Source organism: Malaclemys terrapin, chromosome 8, assembly GCF_027887155.1.
Source record: "Malaclemys terrapin pileata isolate rMalTer1 chromosome 8, rMalTer1.hap1, whole genome shotgun sequence".
Classification (NCBI taxonomy): domain Eukaryota; kingdom Metazoa; phylum Chordata; order Testudines; family Emydidae; genus Malaclemys; species Malaclemys terrapin.
In genome coordinates, this window is record NC_071512.1 from 19,266,415 (window position 1) to 19,288,540 (window position 22,126).

A 22,126-nucleotide genomic window follows, 5' to 3' on the forward strand; every position below is an offset into this window, starting at 1 on the left:
GTTTTTGCATACACAAGAAGTGGAACTGAAAAAACATGAATGCAAAACGCTGAGTGTGCAAAATAGCTCTTGCAGTTTGAGTGCATTTATGCATAGGCACTAAACTGACTTTGAAAGTTAATAACGTCTGACTTTTTTCATGAAAGCGTAAACCATTGATGGTTCCACTGCAATACAGTTTAGTGTTATGTCCTTACTTAACTCTTGATAGATCTTCCTAGCAAATTAGTTATTTTGCTGCAGTATATAAATCCTGAAATAGCTTAAATTCAAAAGCTTCATTTCCTTAAAAACAAAACAAAACAAAAAACAAAACAAAAAAACACACGACTGTTGTATAGAGTGATCAGGGAAGAAGCAATGTTAGCTGGATGGAAAATGTTTGCAATGATCTTTGGTGTATTCAGTTCCCTGATCCCCCAGTGTTTTGCAATCGTGGTCGGTCTGTAATTTTCAGGCACTTTTGGAAACGATGATGAATCATAACATTTCTAAATCTCAGAGAAAAAAGTGCAGGCCTACAGTAGTGTTTCCCAGTTAAATATATGTTTGCAGTTCACCATGAAGTGCTGCGTTTAATGAGCAGCTGCAATTTACTTATCTTTTGGATGGATCATTTTAAACGCATGTTGGAAAGTGCCTTTCACCGAACTGCCCATTAGAAGCGAACTACAAAGTAAATGGATTGTGTAGGAAGTATTTCTTATCTTACCACTGGAATACCCTGACTGCTGAGGCTTCTTAGATGAAGAGTTTTTAATGTTTACAGGGTTTTTGGGGTGGTTCTTTTGTTTGTTTTTTTACTAAACTGATATTAACATGTTTTCTTATTTGCTCCCTGGCAGTGAAAAGACAAAATAATGATGGACTTAAACAACGACATTCCCAGGGGGTATATTTTCTGGATGGAAACAAATGGACGCTGATTTACAGAACTGACATTTTAAATAACAGCTTTGATTTAATGTGCAAGCCATTTTACTCCTGGGTATTTAATGTTATGTTGGACATACTTATACTGCATATAATGAGACAAATAGATGACTTATTCGTTTATAGATGGTTCTCCAAGGCTGTCATTGGCACATCGGCAGAGATTTATGAGACTATTCAAAGCTCCAACAATGTTTGGACCATAATTAGTTATTAAATACTTATCCCTGGAGAGTGCGGTGCACTCTTGCCAGGTGCTGAACATCCTCAACCAATAGGAGTTGAGGACACTCAGCACCTCGCAGAATAGAGCCCTAAGTGCCAGCTACATGTTGACATTTCACCACAGTGAAATACTATGGGGGTGCCATCTTGTTTGTTTGTTTGTTTTCCCATTCCATTCAGTATATCCGGGCTTTAGTGGCCCTTAATGATGAATGTGCCAAAGGGCTGACGTATTTCGCCTTTGCACCGATGACTGATCAGGTCTCCATTTCCACTGTGTGGGTAAAACCACCCTTCTCACAACGGGAGCGTGGTTCGATGAAGCATGGAGCAGCGTGTGGTTTCATTTTGGGAAAGGCTCTGAAACATAATAGAAACCTTGGCAGCTTGGTCTGGAGGAATAAGGAGGTTCTGAGTTTTAAGCTCAGCAGTCTCTTCTCCCACTGAGGTCCATACCAAATGCTGTAAGTAAATATGCTGTCAAAGCCACTACACGGCTATTATTAGCATCCTGTTAAATAACTGTGTTGTTTCACTTGTACAACTGCATGTTTAAAAAGAATTACCAACTTCAGCTATTAATTTCCAGGACTCCTAAACTACCTGATTACCTCTACATGTACAGTACTTGTTTGTACCGAACCACCAACTAAATAAATAAAGGCAAATGTTCTAATTATTAGAAGGTTGCCACTTCACTTTGAGCAGTAAAGTTGCCATCATTAAGAACTTGCATTCATTGTGTAGTTGTTAACCTGGCATGGTCTCTGTGATGGCCCCAAAAACAGACACATACCTCAGATGAGAACATGAGATATCTTTTTCTACCCAAACAGTCTTTTAAGTAATAGCTATTATCCCTGTGACTCATGGACAGTTAAACAACTCCACTACCAAGAGAAACAGCAACAGATCATCTGCAGTTGGATTCGGTAGGATCAATCAAGTTCAAAGTGATACGTACAATGTAGTGACAACAGCAGACTTCAACTAAGCTCACAAGTTCCATCTGATAAATGTTTTGATGCTTCTCCAAGGCTTATATGGCCTGTTTGGGCTGTAAGATTCATCTAGTCAACTTGCAGAAACAGGTTTCTTCTTGAAATTGCCAGTATGATGGGTTTCAGGATGGGGCTGGAAAGACAATGAGAATAAGCCTTCTGCATTGTGCTTTGGGATTTCTACTTCTAGAACCCTACATTTTAAAAGAAAACAAAATAATAATAGCAAATAACCAAACAACTTTGAGGGGGGGGGGGGGACTGGTTTGTGTTTGCTTCCAGTTTTGGGTGAAGAATCATTTGGGGGAAGATGGAATGGGTGTCTTATTTAATCTAAACTGAATGCCCATCCCCTACTCCAGCCTCTGTATTCATTTTTTCCCCTCACTCCAAAACAGCTTGGTTAGGGCCATTTCTTGATTGGTGAAGTCAGGGTCAACTCTTTCCAGCTGGATTGAATTAAGCCTCTTCCACTTGCTCATCCCCTCAAGCCACGCCCCTTTTTCCTCTAGCCTCTCTTCTCCTCCTGCTTATATGGCTGCCAGGCTTGGTTCCTTTCACCCCCAGCCAAAATGTAGCTCCAGGAGGAGCTCATTAATTCACACTAATGATGGAGAATTACTGAATATGGCAAATTAGTGAGAATGGGCTTGATCTAGCCATTATTGGTTGACTTGTTGTAGGAAGCCAAGTTGAGCCCCTAAATGAATGAACACAATAAAAAAGGAAACAATAATACATCAGACCAAACATATTGTGCTCGTTTTGTTTTGACAGTTATAGTTCAGTCTTAATTATTTATGGTGACACTCATGATGTGCTTGCAAATAAACTGTAATGAAAGCAAAGAAGTCTTCGTAATATGACAATTCATTACAGGCTCTCAGCTATTAAATCTTTGCTGAGCATGGGGGAGAGACAGAGGTTTTCATGTGAATAAAGCGTGGACTAGTGAGGTTCCACTGTGTATTTATTTAGCTATTTAAAAGAGATTTAAGAGAGACTGTCTTTTAAATAGCTAAATAAGTGTTATGTATTAAAGACAAAAACTGGTCTTTTGTTTAGTGGGACTCAGGATCAGTTCCCATCTCTCAGATTCTGCATGTGCCAAATTTACTATCAAGTTAGTGTATTTAACTCGAATAGTAAATAAGTAGAGATTCCTTAATTATAATTAACAAATATACATCAGAGGTCTATTCTCCTGTTCTTCCCATTAACAGAAGTTACACACAGAGGAATCATAGAATTGTAGGGCTGGGGGGGACTTTGACAGGCCATCTAACCCAGCCCCCTGCACTGAGGCAGAACCAAGTATACCTAAAATCTTCCTTTACATCTTGCCTCCAGGAGGAGGAATGTCAGTTACTTCTGGCCTTTGGCGAAGATGCAATGTGTTATCAATCAAGAAGCAATGGGGTGAGAATAAGACTGCAATGCAGGAAGTCCTGCATTCTAATCTCACCTCTGCCACTGAGTGGACTTGGGCAAGTCCCTTGGAACTAGAATCTGCCCTGGTCTTACTCAGTTGCACAGAGTGGGGGCAAGTAGGAAGGAGTCTCCAAGCCCCCTTGTGCCGCCCATATAAGAGCAAGGCAAATGTCCAGTCCCTGTGCTCAGAAGGATTCAAGCAGTGCCTCTTCTCTACTTCTTCAGAGGCACATGGCACCCAAAAGGAAGGAGCAGCAAGGAGGTGGGGAAGTGAATTCTATGCACCAGACAGTGAAGCTGGATAACCATACCCAGGAAGGGGATACTAAGCTGCCCCTATTAAGAGGGCATTCAGGACAGTTGTGCACTGAGAGGTCTGGGAAACATTCTACTTCTCTGAGGCAGAGGAGCAGCACATGCTGCTTTCTCTCGGGTGATGCAGCTCACTAATACCATTCACTATGGGTTGCACCAGGAGTGATTATTGATCTGTCTTCTGCCCACACGAGTATTCTGGAGAATAGTCTTTTCCTCACCTCCTACCATCACAGGAGCTTATAATCACACAATGTCGTATATAAAGCGGTGTACGGGGATGTCAGGGTCTCATGACTCCCTTTAACATCACCAGTGTCGGTGGCACTCTGAATTATTCTCTCAGCGCATAACACTGTTATTGTTTCGGTGCTTTCAATGAAGCTAAGTTTTTCCAGGCAGCAGAGTTTCATGTCATCCTCACCTTTTACCCTCCCCAGGCCCTTCCAAGAACAATGTCCTGCCTATTGAATGGGGGAAACAGTCAGCTTTGGGAAAAGAATGAAACAGAAATAGGGAGATAGCTCTGTGTGTGTGTCTGTAGGCAGAGGTGCTCTGTGGAATGAATCAGATTGGGATTCCCTCCCTAGAGTCCCCCCCAAAATCCATATCAGACTCCACCTGCTCATAATGCTAAAGTTAGATGCCACTTACCATAGATTGTTCAGAACTTCAAGTATGATTATCTTTTGCTTTGAGCATTTTTGATGAGCACTGAAATGGTTAACAGCTTGACATATAAAGTGAAACGTGCTTCAGAGTTAGCATTTCATCTCATGAGTAAGAACAGGCCACACCTCTCTCAGAGCTATCATTTCAGGCTTCCCATAAATTTGGCCAGGTATCTCTGAATCTGTACACATTAGCACTTATGTTGATGAAAATCTTTGCAGAGACATGACAAACAAAACCCAAACCCCTGAAGTTTACTGTTCAGATTGTGAAGCATAAGACACAGCTGTGAGAGAAAGGCGGAGCTAGCAACCTGGCTGGCTGAACTGCTCTAAGCTGGCCCAGTCTGACCTAGCATGTGTGAGGAGGAAATGGGTCATGGTCTGCTGTGCCCAGCAAGGACCCATTACTTTTGTAGTAATGGGACAGACAGAAAGTGGCTGCTGCTTCTCACTACAGCATTCTTCATCTTTCCTTCTCTGGGCTAGGAAACTCTGGCTCTACCTTGAATAGTTTTGTTTGCCTGCATACTGTTCCAGCCACCTTTTAGCAACATCAGATGTATATATTTTAGATTTTCTTTGGAACCAGGGCAAAACATACAGTCTAACTTTAAAGAAAACACCAAGTAACCTACAGTATCAGTCCTGAGCTGTCACAATTCTTGAGTAAAGGGGAGAAAGAAAGAAGGCTCATGGTTGTTTAAATTGCTATTTAAAAAAAAAATTGATCAGCTACCTTTTTTAAAAAGAAAAGTGGACAAGAGCCTGATGAAAAGTCCACTGAAATGAATGGGAGTATTTCCACTGATTTCACTGAGCTTAATCATCAGTCCACTAAATACACATGACACTGAGGGGGCTTTCTGATTGAAACAGATAAACATCACTGACAGTGGCAGGAGTCAGGCAAGCATGTGTTGTACAAACCCAGCCATCCAGCTCTGCCAATGTACAGATTTGACCTGTAATGTTCTTTTTAATCTACAGGTCACAGCTCAAGCCAAACTGATATCAGAGAGAGGCAAAGGGTGGGTGAATACTGCCAAGAAAAAAATAATAAAAAAATTAAAAAATTGAAATGTTTAAACACATTCACTTTAGCTGTATTTGCACCATTTTTTATGTTCACTTTCCACAAATATTCAGTTGTGTGAGTATACTGGCAGGAATGGTCATGTAAATAGCAAACTGTTAAGCGGATGTTATGGAATCTTTACAGAAAGCAAATTTTCAAAATAGAAACAGGAGCATTTGGACTCAAAACATGACTATATACCAATAGCAATCAGGGAGCAGAAATAATACCATGTAACCCATGTGCCCTGTCAAATGTACCCATCACAGCTAGAAGTGTGAATATCCAATACTTGCAATTAACTGCTTATGAATAATCAACATACCAAACATCATTTGTGGAAATTATTTAGTGAAAACTTTTGAATTAGAGCAATGGTGGTAAGTTCTTCCTGGACTATTTCTGAAAGGAGAGGGGCAACAATCATCAACTAAACTAGTCACCATGCACTATTCACCCAGCTCAAATATTGCTGAATTCTGCTGTAGTTTTCTGGCATGGGGACTTAAGCACCATCTTCAATAAGCTAAGAACCAAGATAAGAAAAGATGCATAAACATGATTCTAGCTTGGTTTCTAGCACACCTTGGCAGGGCTCCCTGGCCCAAGAAAGGTGCAAGGAGAGAGCATTAATTCACTGAACCCCCAAGGCCCCTGGTCTAATCATTTGCATTTTAAGGGAACAAGACTATCTGTAAATCACAAGGCTGACATATCCTATCCCAGTATATTATGACCTTAGTTCAAAACCCTTCACATTAAAGATCATGTGCCTCTTGACTCTTCATTTTAGTTATTTTCTGTTGCTCCTTCAACAAAGACAAACGGAAAATAAAGGCGGTTGCAGAATCCTGACAGCAAAAGTGCTGAGGGAGCATTTTTACAAAATGAATAATAATAATAATAATAAAAGAAAAAAGTGCTGCTTAAATCTTGGCCAAGATCTTGCAGAGATTGTCCCAAGTAGCCTTATGCAAATTATAAACCTCTCTCACATCGGTTACTTGCAAAAAGGTTGCAATAAATACATTGCAAGTGTGCATGCCACAAGTGCTGTGTATCTTTCTGCTTTGTGAATCTTCGAAGTGATTAGATCACTGTCGGTTCCTACCACGTTTAATACGAGAAACAAGGAGAGGAAAGGACCTCAATTTTTACAGTTCAGGGCTGTTATTTTCTAACATCGGACACTGATTATGCTTAGCACCTCTGAACATTTAGATGCACGTAGGGGCCTGAAAAACTTGGTTCAAAAGCTCAGATATTACAATGATAGTGAGATAAAATAGCTCACTTCTACCTTCAAATAAAAGTCAAATAGAATGTGAGCTCCGTGGGGCAGGGAGTGTTTTCATTAGATGTGTGAACAGTGCCCATAAAATGGAGACTTACCGCTGCTGGGGTTTCTAGGCTCTACCATAATACAAAATATAATTATAGTTGTTGAAAAGCTCTCCCATAGAAACACGTGTATCTTGATTTTTTCCAAGACTTGTCCTTTACATGCCTCTTCCATTGGTGAGAGGTGTATGTTTAATTATAAAAAGGGCTTCTTGGGTGTAATCTGTTTCCAGTTCAATTCCTTTGCTAGGTAAATCCCTTAAACGCGTTGTCATTCCTTATTTATTGATTGCAGGTATTTGGGGTTTAATTGAGCAAGTCGGTCGTGGCCCAGGGCAGGAGTGGCGCTACATGAGCAATTAAATCTGATTAGCCAGAGCCCTTTAAGACCCAGCTGGGTGATTGATAACCGAGACCAGCATTCCTCAATTGACTCGCTACATCAAAAAGGAAAAAGGCTTAGCTGAGAAATGCACGGGTCCAACGTGAAAAATAGCAATGCAGTTGGGCAGATTAGACTTGTAAAGGAGCTGAACTAAAGGAGAAAGAGAGAGAACAAACCCGATCAGCCCATAAAACAAACCACGAGGTGTCTCCTCCTTTAAAAGAAAAAAATAGCCCTAGCTGTAATTTTCAAGTAAATGACCAGGTTAAAGTAAAACTGAAATATACAAAGGACGAGGTTAGGCAAAGTCTGTTTAGCTCTGTCTTTAACACCCATCATCCCCTGGGAACTGAACTTCATCCATAAAGCTGTCGTCTGTTTGTTAGTGCGTTTGTCTGCTCCATCATTAGATCTTTTGCCCGGTAGTTTAAGAAAATAAACTGGCTGAAAGAACAGAAGTGAGCAACCGCCATTTATCAAAGTGATGAATGTGCAGCTTCCATGTCCCCCTCTTTGTGAGAGCCATTGTCAGGCAGGAGAAGTTATTGATTTTCTAGGGGAGAGTGTGTTTAGACACAATTCTTTGGCACCTTTGGCTCCTGGTCAATTTCCTCATCGCTTCCTAGTAAATTTCTGAAAGTTCCGCGTGTCACTAGTGGTTAATAAGGGGAAAGAGCTCGTGCCTTCTTCTGTCCTTACTAATGCCCACACATTCTCTTCCTCAGCAACAGGACATTAGCTAGAAGTTTTCTTTTAAATGGCAAACATCGGAACAGAGAGAGATTTAACTGAGCAACAGCGCTCCGCTCCTTTATAAATTGCTGGGCGGTTAAAAGCAACAGAGGGTCCTGTGGCACCTTTGAGACTAACAGAAGTATTGGGAGCATAAGCTTTCGTGGGTAAGAACCTCACTTCTTCAGATGCAACAGAAGTTGCTTATGCTCCCAATACTTCTGTTAGTCTCAAAGGTGCCACAGGACCCTCTGTTGCTTTTTACAGATTCAGACTAACACGGCTACCCCTCTGATACTGGTCGGTTAAAGTAGCTTTAGTGATTTTCATTCCAAAACGAATGAGTTAATGTAACCCTTTCAGTTTAAGTCTCAGCCCTGTATTTTAAACATCTTGGGGCAGATCCCGAGCTGATGTAAATTGTCCAGGCTATGTGAATATATAATGAATCCTCTCTTGTACACTGACTAGTGTTGCCTGCATCCTCTGCTCTAATAAATAGGGACAGGGGAATTTAAGGGAAAAATCAGACTAAAAGAAAAGTGTATGTCACGGATAAGACTTGATCCATCTAGGAAGGGGGATTTAAATCCTATTCTTTTATAACGAACAATTTGCCCTGTTGTTAGGGAGGGGTTTTTTTCCTTTAAAAACTGGAAAAACATAAAAATATAGCAACTGTCCCCACTCACCATTCTTTTTCTATATTTTGCAAGTGTGAATCGGCTTCCCCACGCGTGATTCTGATGTTGCACAATGTCTCGTTTTCTTTTGGGCACCTCTTAGGCCCCAGGAGAAGCGGAGAGAGCACGCCTCTTGTATGTGCTGACTTTACACAAGGATCAAAACAGCATGAAAGCAGAAATCACTGGAGAAGGGAGGAGGGCGTCAGCAGGAGCTGGACTTCTAAAACCCTTCCGCCCCATAGGCTTTAATATTAAAAAACCCCTAGGAGTCTCAGACACTGTATTAATTAGTGCAGCCACCCATGCAAAGTTGGGTTTGGAGCAGCATTCTTTGCCCTGTGTGAAACAGCAACCCTCATAAACAATTGTTAACTTGGCCTATTGCCTCTGGTAAATTACACAGCATTAAAAAATAATGCTTTTCATATTAGGCAGTAATTAAAGGTTGGGACAGCTTTTAAACAAGAGGGGGAGGGGGAATCAAAGAAAATATAAAAATGTTCTTTCAAGAGTTATGGGAGGCTAATAAAGTATGTCTGTTATAGTGCACCACTTCGCCCCCAGCTACAGCCAAACTGGAGCCGCTGCAATTGCCTCTCAATAAGATAATGATATTCCTTTCTCTGCTATTAAAAGGCTCCCAGTGCAAACTTAAAATGATTTATTTAATTTAAGAAATTATGAGGTGTAACTTCAAAGCGTAAGCCGTTAGTAATGGAAAACACCAGGTTGTTTAAAATTATAATAATAATTGTTTGGAATACAGTGACATCAAAGTGCTTTCATCACCAAATAAAATATGGCACAGACCCCCAAATCCAGTGGAGTTTATTGAGTAGACTTTTTTGAGTGTTTTTATTATTTCCTTATCGAGAGACATTATTTTAGCAGCTCCTTTTCTCAGCTTTGATGTTTTGACAGTCTTAAATTAATTTTATTGCCTTTTGGGGGGGGAGGGGCTGGCGGTGGAAGATTATTCTGACTGCTTATTTTTCATTATGACTTTTTTGTTTTTGTTTTCAAGGACCAGTATGATATTTAACACAGCACCTTGATAGCTCAGTTGAATTGGATTGGCCATTACAAGTCATTAAAAAAAAAGGCAAAAAAAAAATCTGTTTTCAAGCAATCCATTACAGGTCTGGGAAAATATTTCTACTTAAAACAAACTTTGAATTGAACTCTGGCATAATCAGTTTAATAAAATGGGCAGCACATATTTTTAAGGAACATGTTTTTTTTTTTTCTTTACGAGATTCTTGCTTATTCAACTCAAAACATAGCCATCTAAAAAATACATACAGAACACTTGCCAGAAAGACCGGCCTTTACAGTGAGGCTTCACAGAACGTTTTAATTTCCTTGAACATTGTTATGAAACATTAATCGAACATATATTTTTGAGTCTCTCCTGCCCAAGCAAAGCAGAATTATTCCAACCCCCTTTAAAAATGGTAGTATTTTAAAAATATGTTGCAGTTGCAGCTTTATAGACCGATATTTCCACTAAAACAGCAGGGACAGAATTGCTGTGGTGTTAAACAGAGTGAAATATAAGGGATGGAAAGATTTTTATTCCTTTCCTGCAACTAGCTGAGAACTGCAGCACGTTGATAGCCAAATGCCTTATGCAAGACGGTGGGAAACACACATCGAGGTGGGGGGAGAGTGGGTATTTATATTGTGGTGCTGACGTCGAAAGCATACATAAATTATATTGTAATCCAACTCTTTTGATTTCCGAATGCAAATGTGTGATGTACAGGCTTCTTGAGAACCTTAGTATATTTCACTTGTAAATGTCACTCCATTCGACATTTTTTGGTACCCTGACCTATAAATGAAGTGAAAACTCATCATCTGCTCTAGGGATGATGGGAGAAAAAAACCTCACAGGCATGACTTTTTGTAGTGGGAATTTCTGCACGCAAATTGTAAGTGTTGGGGATGATGGCTATGGATTATCTATATGGGTTACTTTTAAAAAATAAAGTTGCACCTTTAAATAATTACGTTTGTTTTTAATAATATGCAGGATGGGAACAATCCGCGTTGATTTTGTCCTGTTGAGGGGAATGTTTTTAAGAGATATGTTAGTCTGGAGGGGGGGGGGTATAAATCAGAGATGAGTACACAAGATGGATTAGGGAAAGAAATGATAACTTTACTACCATAAAGAATCTCTAAAACTAAGCCTGATTCTCATTTCCCCGTGTAACTCAATTAATTTCAAAGGAGTTACTCCTGATATTATACCAAATGTAAGTGAGCTCAGAATTAGGCCTCTCGGAGGCTGGGACCTTATTTTCTCGATGGTTCAGTGCTTCTTACAACAGCTGAGCTGCCCCGGTAGGAGAAAAACAAACAAACAAACAAACAAAAAACCACCACAGCGAGTTTATTCTCGAATTTGGAGTTGTGAGCAAATTTTGCAAATGTTCACGTGTCAAGGTTCCTCTTTACTCTGACTCGCGCAGGGGCTATGCTTTCTCGAGTGTATTTTTTTTTTCCATTTGTCATTGTGTTTCCATTTCTGCACAACGCTTGCTTTGTGTGTGTTTGTGCGTGTAGATAGGATCCAGAATTCTAATGCAAACATATAAAATTCCCAGCCGCTCTATAGCATTTATTCTGAAAATTAAAATGTCTGTATATCGAGAGAGCGCGCATACGTGGTTCAGAAATGCAGCCATTGGGACAAATACACATTATCGCTCTCCATATACGTATATGTGTGTATATACCAGGGATATGTGTATGTATACTATAAAACGCATGATCCAGACGTGCAGTATGATGGCAAGATATATACATTCAGTCCTTTCTTGTCTCTGCAGGACAGAAATGTTGGCCTAATGGAGTCTAACTTGAGTTGTTTGGTGATCCTGAAATTCTTTCTATAATAGCTGTCATTTTATCCTGAAAACAGCCCACGCCTTTACTTTCCTTAAATGAAAATCATCGGTGACTCCCTCCCCCCACAACTCTTTGTCGTCACAGAGCAGGTGGCCAATTCTGCAAATATTAACTAGTTTAAGCTAAAGGGAACATATGCTTTATAACCCGTAGTGTAATCCCTGAACGCCTCCTCTTTAAATAACGCACAATGGCTTGGGAGTCAGAAGCCAAGGAGAGGGTCTGTCAGATTTTGTTCTGAGTACCGTACCACCCTGTCAGCCCGAAAAAAGCCCTCTTTTCATTTGAATGGCTGTGTAGTGCTGTAATTCAGATCGGAATCGGGCCCCTTGTTTCCAATGTAATTACTTAGCTAGTGTGTTATTTCTCTTCTCCTGTTTGGGGCCCGATCCTGACGTCCTGACTGGCTCTCAAGGCAGGATCTGGTTCTCTCTCACCATCCCCCGAGTTTTGAGCTGTTTGCCTATCGAACTGTCAAATAATTTGGGGCCCGATCCCATAATCCCGGGTTTATTCGCTTGTGCAACGTTTACTCGCGAGCGTAAGGGCTGGCGGGATAGGGGACGCTTGAAATAAAACTGTTGGCCTGTGACACGTGGACTAATAGACGCCCGGTAGTAACTTAACTTTCCCCCTAATAAAATGCAGGCAAGCCAGGGAAATTCCAGGGCTTGACAAGGAAATGTGACAACATGAAATACAGACTCAACGTGCCTATGGCTTGGGTAATGAATTCCGTGTCAGAAACCCCTTTCCCTATAACCGTTTATGTCAACAAATCCAATGGTGAATTAAAGACCCAGCCGGGTTCCGGTGCTTCGCCGGCCTGCCTCTCCGTTCAGCAAGTTGGAATTTCAAGGATCGGAATAATTTATAAAGTAGCATTTTTATGTTTGTTATTTATTGTTCCAATTATCGTTCACTTAACAAAAAAGTAACCGGAACAGTTGCCAGCTCGCTCGTTTCTACTCATCGCACCTGCTTTGTGTCAGAACATACTTCGAGAGCAATTTAACTTTGCATTAGAGTAACTCATTAGAGACACACCTCTTGCGAAAGGGGCGGGGGGAGCTGCATCGCGTCTTGTAATTGATTCGGTTACAGATCTGCCTGCAGGGCAGCTCCCATTAGGCCGGTGATGAGCAAAGCTTGACACCTCCCTCTAATAAATAGAATACTCAATTATGTTGGCCTTTCTGAAGGCTTTAATTTGAACACGTTAAAATTGGGCGCAGGGTGAATTGGCCAGTCTACAGCTCGCTCTTAGGAAGTGTCACAGGCCGTCTTGGCTTTGTCATAATAAGGTTGCACCCATGTTTTGGAGGCTTTTCCTTCAACACCCTTGTGTTCTGCCATAAATCTGTAGCCCTTTTAAGGATCTCTCGTAACACACACAAAGCTCCGGTGCTCAAAGAGTTTCCAGTGAAACGATTTAGACATAATCCCTGACACAGATGATTTATGCTGAAGGTTCAAAATACTGCTGCTTTATTTCCAGCCCAGTTAAAAAAAAAAAACATTCAGGAACATTTGGGGGCTGCGGGCGCGGGGAGGCTCCTGCAGTTAGAGGGAAGAGAGAGAGAGAGAGAAGTGGTTGTCTCAAGTTTTTATGTGGCAGTAAATGCTAATTTGAAAAGTCTGCATTGGAGATTGTATTCCTTCAGCTTTATTCCTTGCATTTGGAGGGGAGGTAGGAGGGGGCTAAGGCCTTGGGGTTTGATCCAAAATCTACTGAATTCAATGCGAGTCGTTCCACTGAGCTATATAGATCAGATCCCTGATCCTGAAACCCTTATTCAGGTAAAACTCCCGCTAGTTAGAGCGCGGGGTCCTGATTCCACCATCAAGACTTAGTATTATAACTTGGTTTCGGTGACATCATTTAGGCACGTAGGCATTTTAGAACTTTGTACCCTTCGTTTTGCAGCCTAGGTCCTGTGCCTGATTTTTGTCACATTCAAGGCCACATCCTAAAAAGGGCTGCGCTCCCTCACCTCCCACTGGATCGGGTCCTAAATACACTGAATTCGCAAGGGAACCAAGAGCCACTAAGAAGGTTGTTTACAACATTTGGGGCTCTATTGTCCCATCCATATTCAACATGAATTCTCCCTGCAATGGAAACTAGGGCGAGTCCTGCTTACAAAATGATGGGCGGGTATGCCTCAACGCAAATAGTTAATTTCCCCAAAGGTGGGGAAGGGCTCTCAGGCCGGGACCAACGGAGAAACCCAACTGTCTACATTTTTTAAATTTTAAACAGGCATTGCTAGGTAATGGGCATTTCCCTGTCCTTTTATTTTTAAGTAGAAAAGGAAATATATTGCTTAGGATTCTAGTTTTCTTTCTCTCTCTCTCTATATATATATTTTACCTATCGCGAATACAGGATCGTTCCCTAGCCAAGGAAAAGAACAAATCCCAGGACAAAATGCATCACTGTGGAGGACAGGCCATCCAAACTATCACGGCTATTTAATATAAAATTGTACATTGTATATAAAATTATCTTAAGAAAGACATAGGGTAGATATTAATCTCCATGACAGCGGCGCTAACTAGTCAGTTTCAGGAGCTGAGGGTCAGACACACTACCTGTTCCGATGGAGTGGGAGTTGGATGCTCTCCTTACTAACGGGTGATCATTTCAATGTAGGTGGGGTAAATGCATTAAAATGTGTACTAGACTATTTCAACCCTGGTGTGTGTATCTTTTAGATCCACAACCTTCAATCCTTCCCTGTCACTGACTACAAGGGGAGAATTTACTGGGTTGATTCTCATCTCCCCCTGGGTGTACATCATTGGGAACTCTACTGGAGTCAGGATTGAATACAGATGCCAGCGTGAGGGGCATCGGGACCAAGCGATAACCAAAATGATCTAACTATTACATAAAATATCGTGTAAAGAGCAGAAGCGCCTAGGAAGAGTTATCAAAAACAAGAACTCACAGGTTAGGCTTTCGATTGTGAATTTTTGGCTCTCAATTTCAACTCTGTGCCGCATATCTGGCCTTTTTTCACTTTAAGATTTATGGGGTGGGGGGTGGGGAAAACGAATAATAAAGGCAACCTAAAGAGGAGTTCTGATTACTTCTTTGATCATGACCCAGGACAGACAACCAGAGCGAAAAGTTATCTTGAAATAACTGCGAACACCGACAAACCCAGACACAATTAAACAAGGTTGTTGTTTTTTAATTTAATTCGAAAGAGATAAGAAATAATAAATCTTCAATAAAATATATAAAATTGTACACGTCATCCCTTTCAAAGGGACTTTAATATAATGGGAGTGGAGAAGGGTGGGGGAACTGAACTACAGTGGAAGACAACACATCCTGGAGTAGGTCAAAACTTTGTGGCTCTTTTTTTTCACAACATGCTTTTAAAAAAATGCATCCAGAAGTTCTGCCTTCAGCGATCTGCATCCTCTATAGTAACTTTACCACAAAGTTTAGCGCTAGTAGTAATAATAATAAAACAATAACGATTATAAGAAAAAGCCTGGGCTATATGGTGCCATTGGTTTGTAAACAGAACTCCCCCAGTGAAATCCAGGAAAAGAGATCCGTTTGCAGAGCAGTGACATCCCGTTGTCCCATATGTTTCTTTTTGGTACCTGAATCTATTGGTGTTTTCAAGAAATGCTTAAGCATGATTCACTATATTGGCATTCTTTACAAGGTGATTTTTTTTAAAGCACAAATTATTGCAAATAAAAAAAACAACTCTGCGTTATGGTTTGAGAGTCCTTGCACACACACTACTCTGGGGGGAAAAAATAGCCCACCTCTTTTCTCCATATCTCTATAGTATGCTTCCACCCCGCTCCCTTCAAATAGCATCATAGAGCCAAGCATACATACACCTGGCTGTAGGTGAAATTATTAAACACGCAAAGTAGGAAGGGATGAAGACAAAACTCTTTGCCTATTGCCCTCTCTGTGCGTCTCCCCTCCCCCAGAATGCTTTGAAAAAAATGTTTAAGCGAGTTCTACAAAAAAGGGGGGGGGATAAATGATCCGATAATGGGGTGGGTAAAGTTATTATAGACTTTACTCATTTAGGGGCCCGATCCTGCGGTCCGGGAAAGCTCTTTGTTGCTTGGGTGCAGGGTGGCTCCGTTTGAAAATGCAGGAACTTGCTGCCTTTGGCCTCAGTCGGACTCTACTGGGGTCTACTTCCTATTTACAGTGATTCTCTGTCTTCTAAGGTTTGTTTTAAAAACAAAACTCGAGGATACCTTTAATCTCCTAAATATTAAGTGACAAGGCTTAAGATTTAGTTTAAGGAAGGAACCACTCCTACTTTAAAACAGGTCTTGGGCCTCCTAGGAAGGGGATAAGGAAACTATGCCTTGAAAATACAGGATTTATTGTTTACCGCTTCCTTTGTCCCGTGTGCAGTATATAAAGAGAACTATATTTGTTTAATTGTATATGTTTTTATATTTGTCTTTCAAGATCAGAGTCTGATTGCTCAGATCAAGCTGAGAGGAGACCCTGGCTGTGTTCCCAACCTGTAGCATACAGGCTGCTTTACTTTTCTAATGCAAACTCCGATACACTTGATATGGCACATAGAAGCCGGCAGAAACAATGACCAGAACTGGTTTTCTAGTGCGTTCTCGCATTGGACAAAATCCGCCAGGAAGTCTATATCGCCGTTGCTTTCCTTTCGATCTTCTTAAGATAAGTGGTACATGCTATATCCGACAGGAGTAGCATAGAGTCCTACAGGTGGGATGGGAAGCACAGGTCTGTGAAAAGGATAAGATGGTCCATACAGTGAGGCCGCCTGGATGGGGGAGTTGATGGGGAAAGGTAGACTGAACCCAGAAGGCAACATGGGCTTTGCTGCCATTTTTAGCTTCTCTAACTCGGCCTCCTGCAGTCTCTTGGCCTTGGCCCTCCGGTTCTGGAACCAGATTTTGACCTGGGTCTCTGTGAGGTTGAGAGAGCTGGAGAATTCTGCTCTTTCTGCGATGGACAGATATTGTTTCTGGCGGAATTTGCGCTCCAAAGCCAGCAGCTGGGAAGTGGTGAAAGGGGTTCTGGGCTTCCTATTAGTCTTGTGCTTCCTCAGTGTGCATGCGGTGGGACTCAGATGTCCTGGAAGGAAAGAAAAGGCCAGTTAAAAAAAAAGGAGGAGGAATGCTTAAGAACAAAAAAGGGGGGAAGAAAACGAAGCTTGAGAGTGAGTATGTTTGGGATTTGTTTCATTCACACCCTCCTGGAGATAACCCCCAAATATGAAGTACTAAGAACATGACTTATAAGCAGTGCTTGAATTCATTGCTGTCTGGGTCGCGAGCTGTTTGATAGAGAAATCCCAGCCGCATTTTACACAAGGTAGATAGAGAATCCCCTTTCCCCATAAGCCTTTAAGTGACAAAATCAACTGTAGAGATGCATAGCTCCCGAATCGCCAGTCCACAGGCGCAGCAAACTGCTCCCATGGCTACGAGGCAGGAGTGACCTTCAATCCAGCGTTTGTGTTTGGGAAACTTATTTAGCTAATTTGATTGTACCCTCGCAGCTGGTGTTCACGCGCTCAAGAGATGGGTTCGTTATCTTATGTGCATGTATACTGCCTGGCTTTTCTATGCGCAAAAATGTAACCACTAAAAAAAAGTTGTAAACAAAGTAAGGAGAGAAATAAAACCCCCAGGAAAAGTTTTCCTGGGAGGCTTTTTGCAAGAAGCTTGTAAAGCTCTCTGGCTACCAACAAACCTAGCGTTCTGTTTCCTGCGTCGTCACCACAATCAACAAAAAGGAAACGACATGTGAGGATATCACGGGGTCAGACCACATAAATGCAGAGTACAGTGCAAATGTCTTAACATCTTCGGTGAGCAAGAATTCCTAGGACCCTCTGTGTACAACAAAGTGTAATGCGTTATAAAAGAAATAAGTTCCCAGAAGTAAAACGTCTAGCAAGGGACAGAAATAAATCCATCATCACCACCACTCTTCAGGGATTTTTCCATTGGGAATAACATTTTAGGCCAAATCCTGCAGTCCTAGTAGGCGTTTTGCCTGAGAGCTATAGAATGGGATCTGATAATATTCTTTGTGTTTGCTGGGTGACCAGGTATCCCAATTTTATAGGGATAGTCCTGATATTTGGGACTTTTTCTTATATAGGCTCCTATTGCCCCCCATCCCCTGTCCTGATTTTTCACACTTGCTATCTGGTCACCCTAGCTGACACCTCTACCTGCTTCCACTGAAATGGGGGGAGGGGGAGAAATCGGGCAGTTTTATTACTTTTTCTTTTAGATAATTCACAGCCCCTCTCACTCTTCCATCCTTCCCCAACCCAACAAACAATGAAAGAAAAGCACAGGAAGGAAAGAAGGCGACATGTAGCTTTTATGAGATAGGCCAATTAAAAACCCCGTATAACTGCAGCATCTCTGGCCAATGCAAGATGTGGAATGTGTTACCTATCGTGTTCCATTGTAATCCGGGCCACATCATTTACATTGTTATGTTAAGGAGGATCACTGATTTGTCTTAGAACACTTTGCATTTCAGTAGTAACCTTTTGGGTTGAAAAGAATGACTAAAATGTGAGCAACTTGAAAACCCGGGACGCTTAATTGGCTTTAAATCGAAGTATTTAACAGGCAGCTCGTTCTTCAGTGCGATTTCGAAAATGATAACCTGCCCTAAACGGCTGGTGCATTTTAGACACAGTTTTGGTCCTATTTCATACACACTTGTCAGTGTTTGTGCACTCTGTTTGTTAAATTGCAAGAGGCAAAGGAAAAATATATTTTTTCAAAGGGCGTTTTGAATTTTAAAATAGACTGGGCAATGAGTTCGAAATGCGTGTGTTGCAAAACAACTCCCCAAACGAAAAAGTAGAGGAAGGAAAGGATTGCCCAAAATAAAAGTAAACCTTAAATTCTTAACCCCTATTCTGTCTACTGAAGAGCGAAGTATTTTCTAATGCAAAACAACTTGTGGTTAATACATTGGGGGCATTTTCATAACTATACAGCCAGTGTGGGTATTTCGTGCAGTCCCATAACTTCCTAAAACAACACAGGAAACATGGAATTGCTACACTTAATACACTCCATTAGGGCTCATTTTAAAATGAAATTATGTTTAGATACTCCTATGAATATGCTTCTTAGGAAAGATTCCCAAGGCATGGTTAGACAAGGAGCTTCATACTTATGCCTTTTCCCTCCTTACAAAACATGTGAAGACTAGGAGGGTAGATGAAGGATTTATCTCGAAATTGCAATCACAGAAAACGAGATAGTTTTATTCCATTGAAATCAAAAGCAAATCTTCAAATGGCATCAGGAACTGTCCCAACACGTCAAGATTTCTGCGACATGTGTATGTGTGTGTGTAGTGGGGGCGGGAGGTAGGAGAGACTTGTGACCTCATAAGTACTTACTTTTTAATAAAATCCCAGTCAAAGGTTTACTGCCAAATATCTGCAAACTTTAACCTATGTATCTTTCACCATTTCGGCATCCTTTCAAATAAGTCACCTGAGTGTAGCGGTGATAATAAACAGAGCACTAGAACACATTTCACCGTCTTTACTGTGGACAGTCTACGGTATTTGGTGCAATAGCTTATTTTAAAGGTATCTTGTGCTTTTCACTATATTTTTCTGGCAAATCCTTGACACAGTCATCACCTGACTGGGTAATACTACCTGTGTCAAAGAAACCAACCATGTAGTTTAAGCTACTCCTCTCTGGTCCCACTGATCACTCCCTCAACCAAACATAACTTTTCAAATAACCTATTTAAAATGCCAAGAGTGTGCAGGGAGATGATCTAGATCATCTCTTGTAAGAACCCAGACAAAGTCACTGACCTACAGACAACCCCCTAAGACTCATCTAGTGTCGGGAGTCAATAGTTATTTGACAGGGATAATGGAGGCTGGAGAGGAAGGGAACCCTCTCTAATAAGGGTAGAAGTCTCCAATTTTCATCAAGCCTTATTTTATCAAAACCTAGGACCGCCGTGCAAGCAAAATTTCCTCCGAAATAGTGAATTCCGTGAAGAGCCAAAAATACTTCTAAATCCCAGTATGTATTTTCTGTGACATGTTAAAGTTATAGAATATTGTGACCTCTGAATCGTTGGCAATTTCTAATAGAGCGAGAAAAAAGCTGGGAGCTCAGTGAATCTATGATCGTGGAAAAGAGATATGTGGAGTGGTGTCTAGGTAAAAATGTTAGGCCTTGTCTATTTCCAGGTCATAATTTGTTAGAAGCTATATGTTATAACTAGTAAAATATAGAAAGAGCAACACACACACAAAAAGTGTTTCTAGGGGTTTTGTTTAAGATATTTTCATACCCTTCCCTAGCAAACCTGGGGTACATAGAGATTGGGAGACCTTTTCTACACAAGAATGACGCAGGAGTATAAGTTTTTTTTCCCCTTTTACACTGTTCTGTCTGTTGTCACACAATCTCTTCAGAACGTCCCAGACATCAGATTAATTTAGGGGATCAATGAAAATTGAAGCTCTGAAAGTCAAGGAAAATACACAGGTACTGGAAAAATTAAAGCGATAGCCTTGCTGAAACTTTCTTTTCGTGATACTAGATTACAAACCGAACTCCTCCAAGATAGTTAGACTAAGCAGATCAAATCGGTTGGTGAAGCAGTTATTAGATCAAAGCAAAGTAGCCCATTTTAATTTTCAACACCAGCTCGAGGTGTATTGATCGATCTATTATTACAGGTGCGTAACACCATTGGCTACTCTCTATGTGGGAAAGTATGGAGCTGCATGGCCATTTAAAATATATTTTTGGTCATACTAGGTCATCTCTATTCCTGAATTTAAAAGGGCCCAAAACACTAACTCTAGAAAGGCGCGATGTGATCTAAGCGGGCTAGCTGCGAAGTTCAATGGCGAAATGCCAAGTGTCCACACACTGTTGTATAGCTACAGATGGAATTCGCTCTGAAGCATGGCTTTACGTGCATTACTAGCCTGTGGATCGTGTGTCACTGGGGGAGGAGGGGGAACACCTCTAGGGAGGCTGGGGAGCGGATCCCGAAGACATGACAGTGTCCTCCCCCGTTTCACACACTTTAGGGCACTTAGCGGAGCCAGCTCGGATGGGTTCATTCATGCGCACAGTGTCAAAAGAAGCGCTCAGGGAGCCAGTATCATACATAACAACACTGGAATTCTCCTTGGAAGCCACGCTCCGTCCAGTTCAATTTGCGATCTAATTTGAAAATCTCTACTGACAAATGCGGTATCTGGGAAATTGCTGCGGGGCTCCGGATCTTCACTTATTCAGGCCAAAAAGCGTCTAGCCAGCCACCCTCCATCCAAATCTACCGCTCAAAGACTCGTTCTTGGACGTGAAGGAATAGATTAAATCAGGAAATAGCAGCCAGCTAGTTCCCAAAGGCAGAGTCAGCGCCCTCCCTGGAAGCTACGCGGTCACAGATCTGGTTTCATGCCCCAATACAGACCCTTCTCCCACGCGCACGACTCAGCCCCCAGACGCCGCATTTCTTACTTAGACAACCCCCATCTGTTCTATTTAGCCCCGCTAGTGTCAGAGCCCCAGCTCCGGGCAGCACTCACTTGGTGAAGGGGAATATCTCCCGGCCTCTTGAATCCAGGAGCTGCTGTCTTCGGAATTCTCCGATTTGACCGACGAGGTTTCTAAGGTTTTTGTAAGCCCCCCGGGGCTGTGAGCTTCCCTGGAGCCGTGCCCTGGCAGCAGCAGGTTCCTGGAGGTGCCCAGGCCAGCTCCTTCCATGCCTCCCCCGCCGGGGGTGAGGGGCACCTCTTTGGAGGGCTTTTTGTCGGACATGAGCGCTTCCACGCTGAAAGGCAAACTGGAGACTTTGATTTTGTGATGATCCTCGGCACCAGCTGCTGGGCCCTCTTCATCCGAGGAGAAAACCTCCTTCGTCTTGGAAGGAGAAGACATCGCTGCGCACCCCCACAGATCCCTGTGCACTGCGCCTGGCACGCACACACACACACACACACACACACAGCTCTGCTCCTGTATCCCTCCGACTCCGTGCGGCTCCTACTACTCACTGCTCAGGGACCCGCCAGCTCCAGCCACTCAGCAATTTCCACCCCCTCCTGCTTCTTTTTTTGGGTGCTCAGTTGTTGTTTCCTCCTTTGGGAAGTTGAGTCAACCCAGCCGAGCCAATCAGAGCAGCCCTGGAGGATGACGTGAAGGTGACACTCTTGTGATTGGTTCTGAGAGGCTTCCCCCCCTTTTAAAAAATAAATTAGGAGTTAATGACATGAGCAGCAAACGGACTGTGTTATTAAGGAGCCTTCCAGGGCTATAATCATGCCAAAGCAGGAAAAGTCAGTAACGTAATTAAGGCAGGTTAAATGAAGAGGATTCTAAGATTCCAGATTTTTCTC

General features: G+C 41.9%; 1 protein-coding gene across 1 annotated transcript; it reads right to left on the reverse strand.

The window, feature by feature from the left end:
• Positions 1–14,888: 14,888 nt before the first annotated feature.
• MSX2 (msh homeobox 2) lies at positions 14,889–21,810 on the reverse strand. Its single transcript, XM_054037749.1, has 2 exons — positions 21,317–21,810; positions 14,889–16,830 (listed from the first exon to the last, which is right to left on the reverse strand). Exons 1-2 carry the CDS (start codon positions 21,666–21,668, stop codon positions 16,406–16,408), a joined length of 777 nt encoding a protein of 258 aa, XP_053893724.1. The 5' UTR covers positions 21,669–21,810; the 3' UTR covers positions 14,889–16,405.
• Positions 21,811–22,126: the final 316 nt, after the last annotated feature.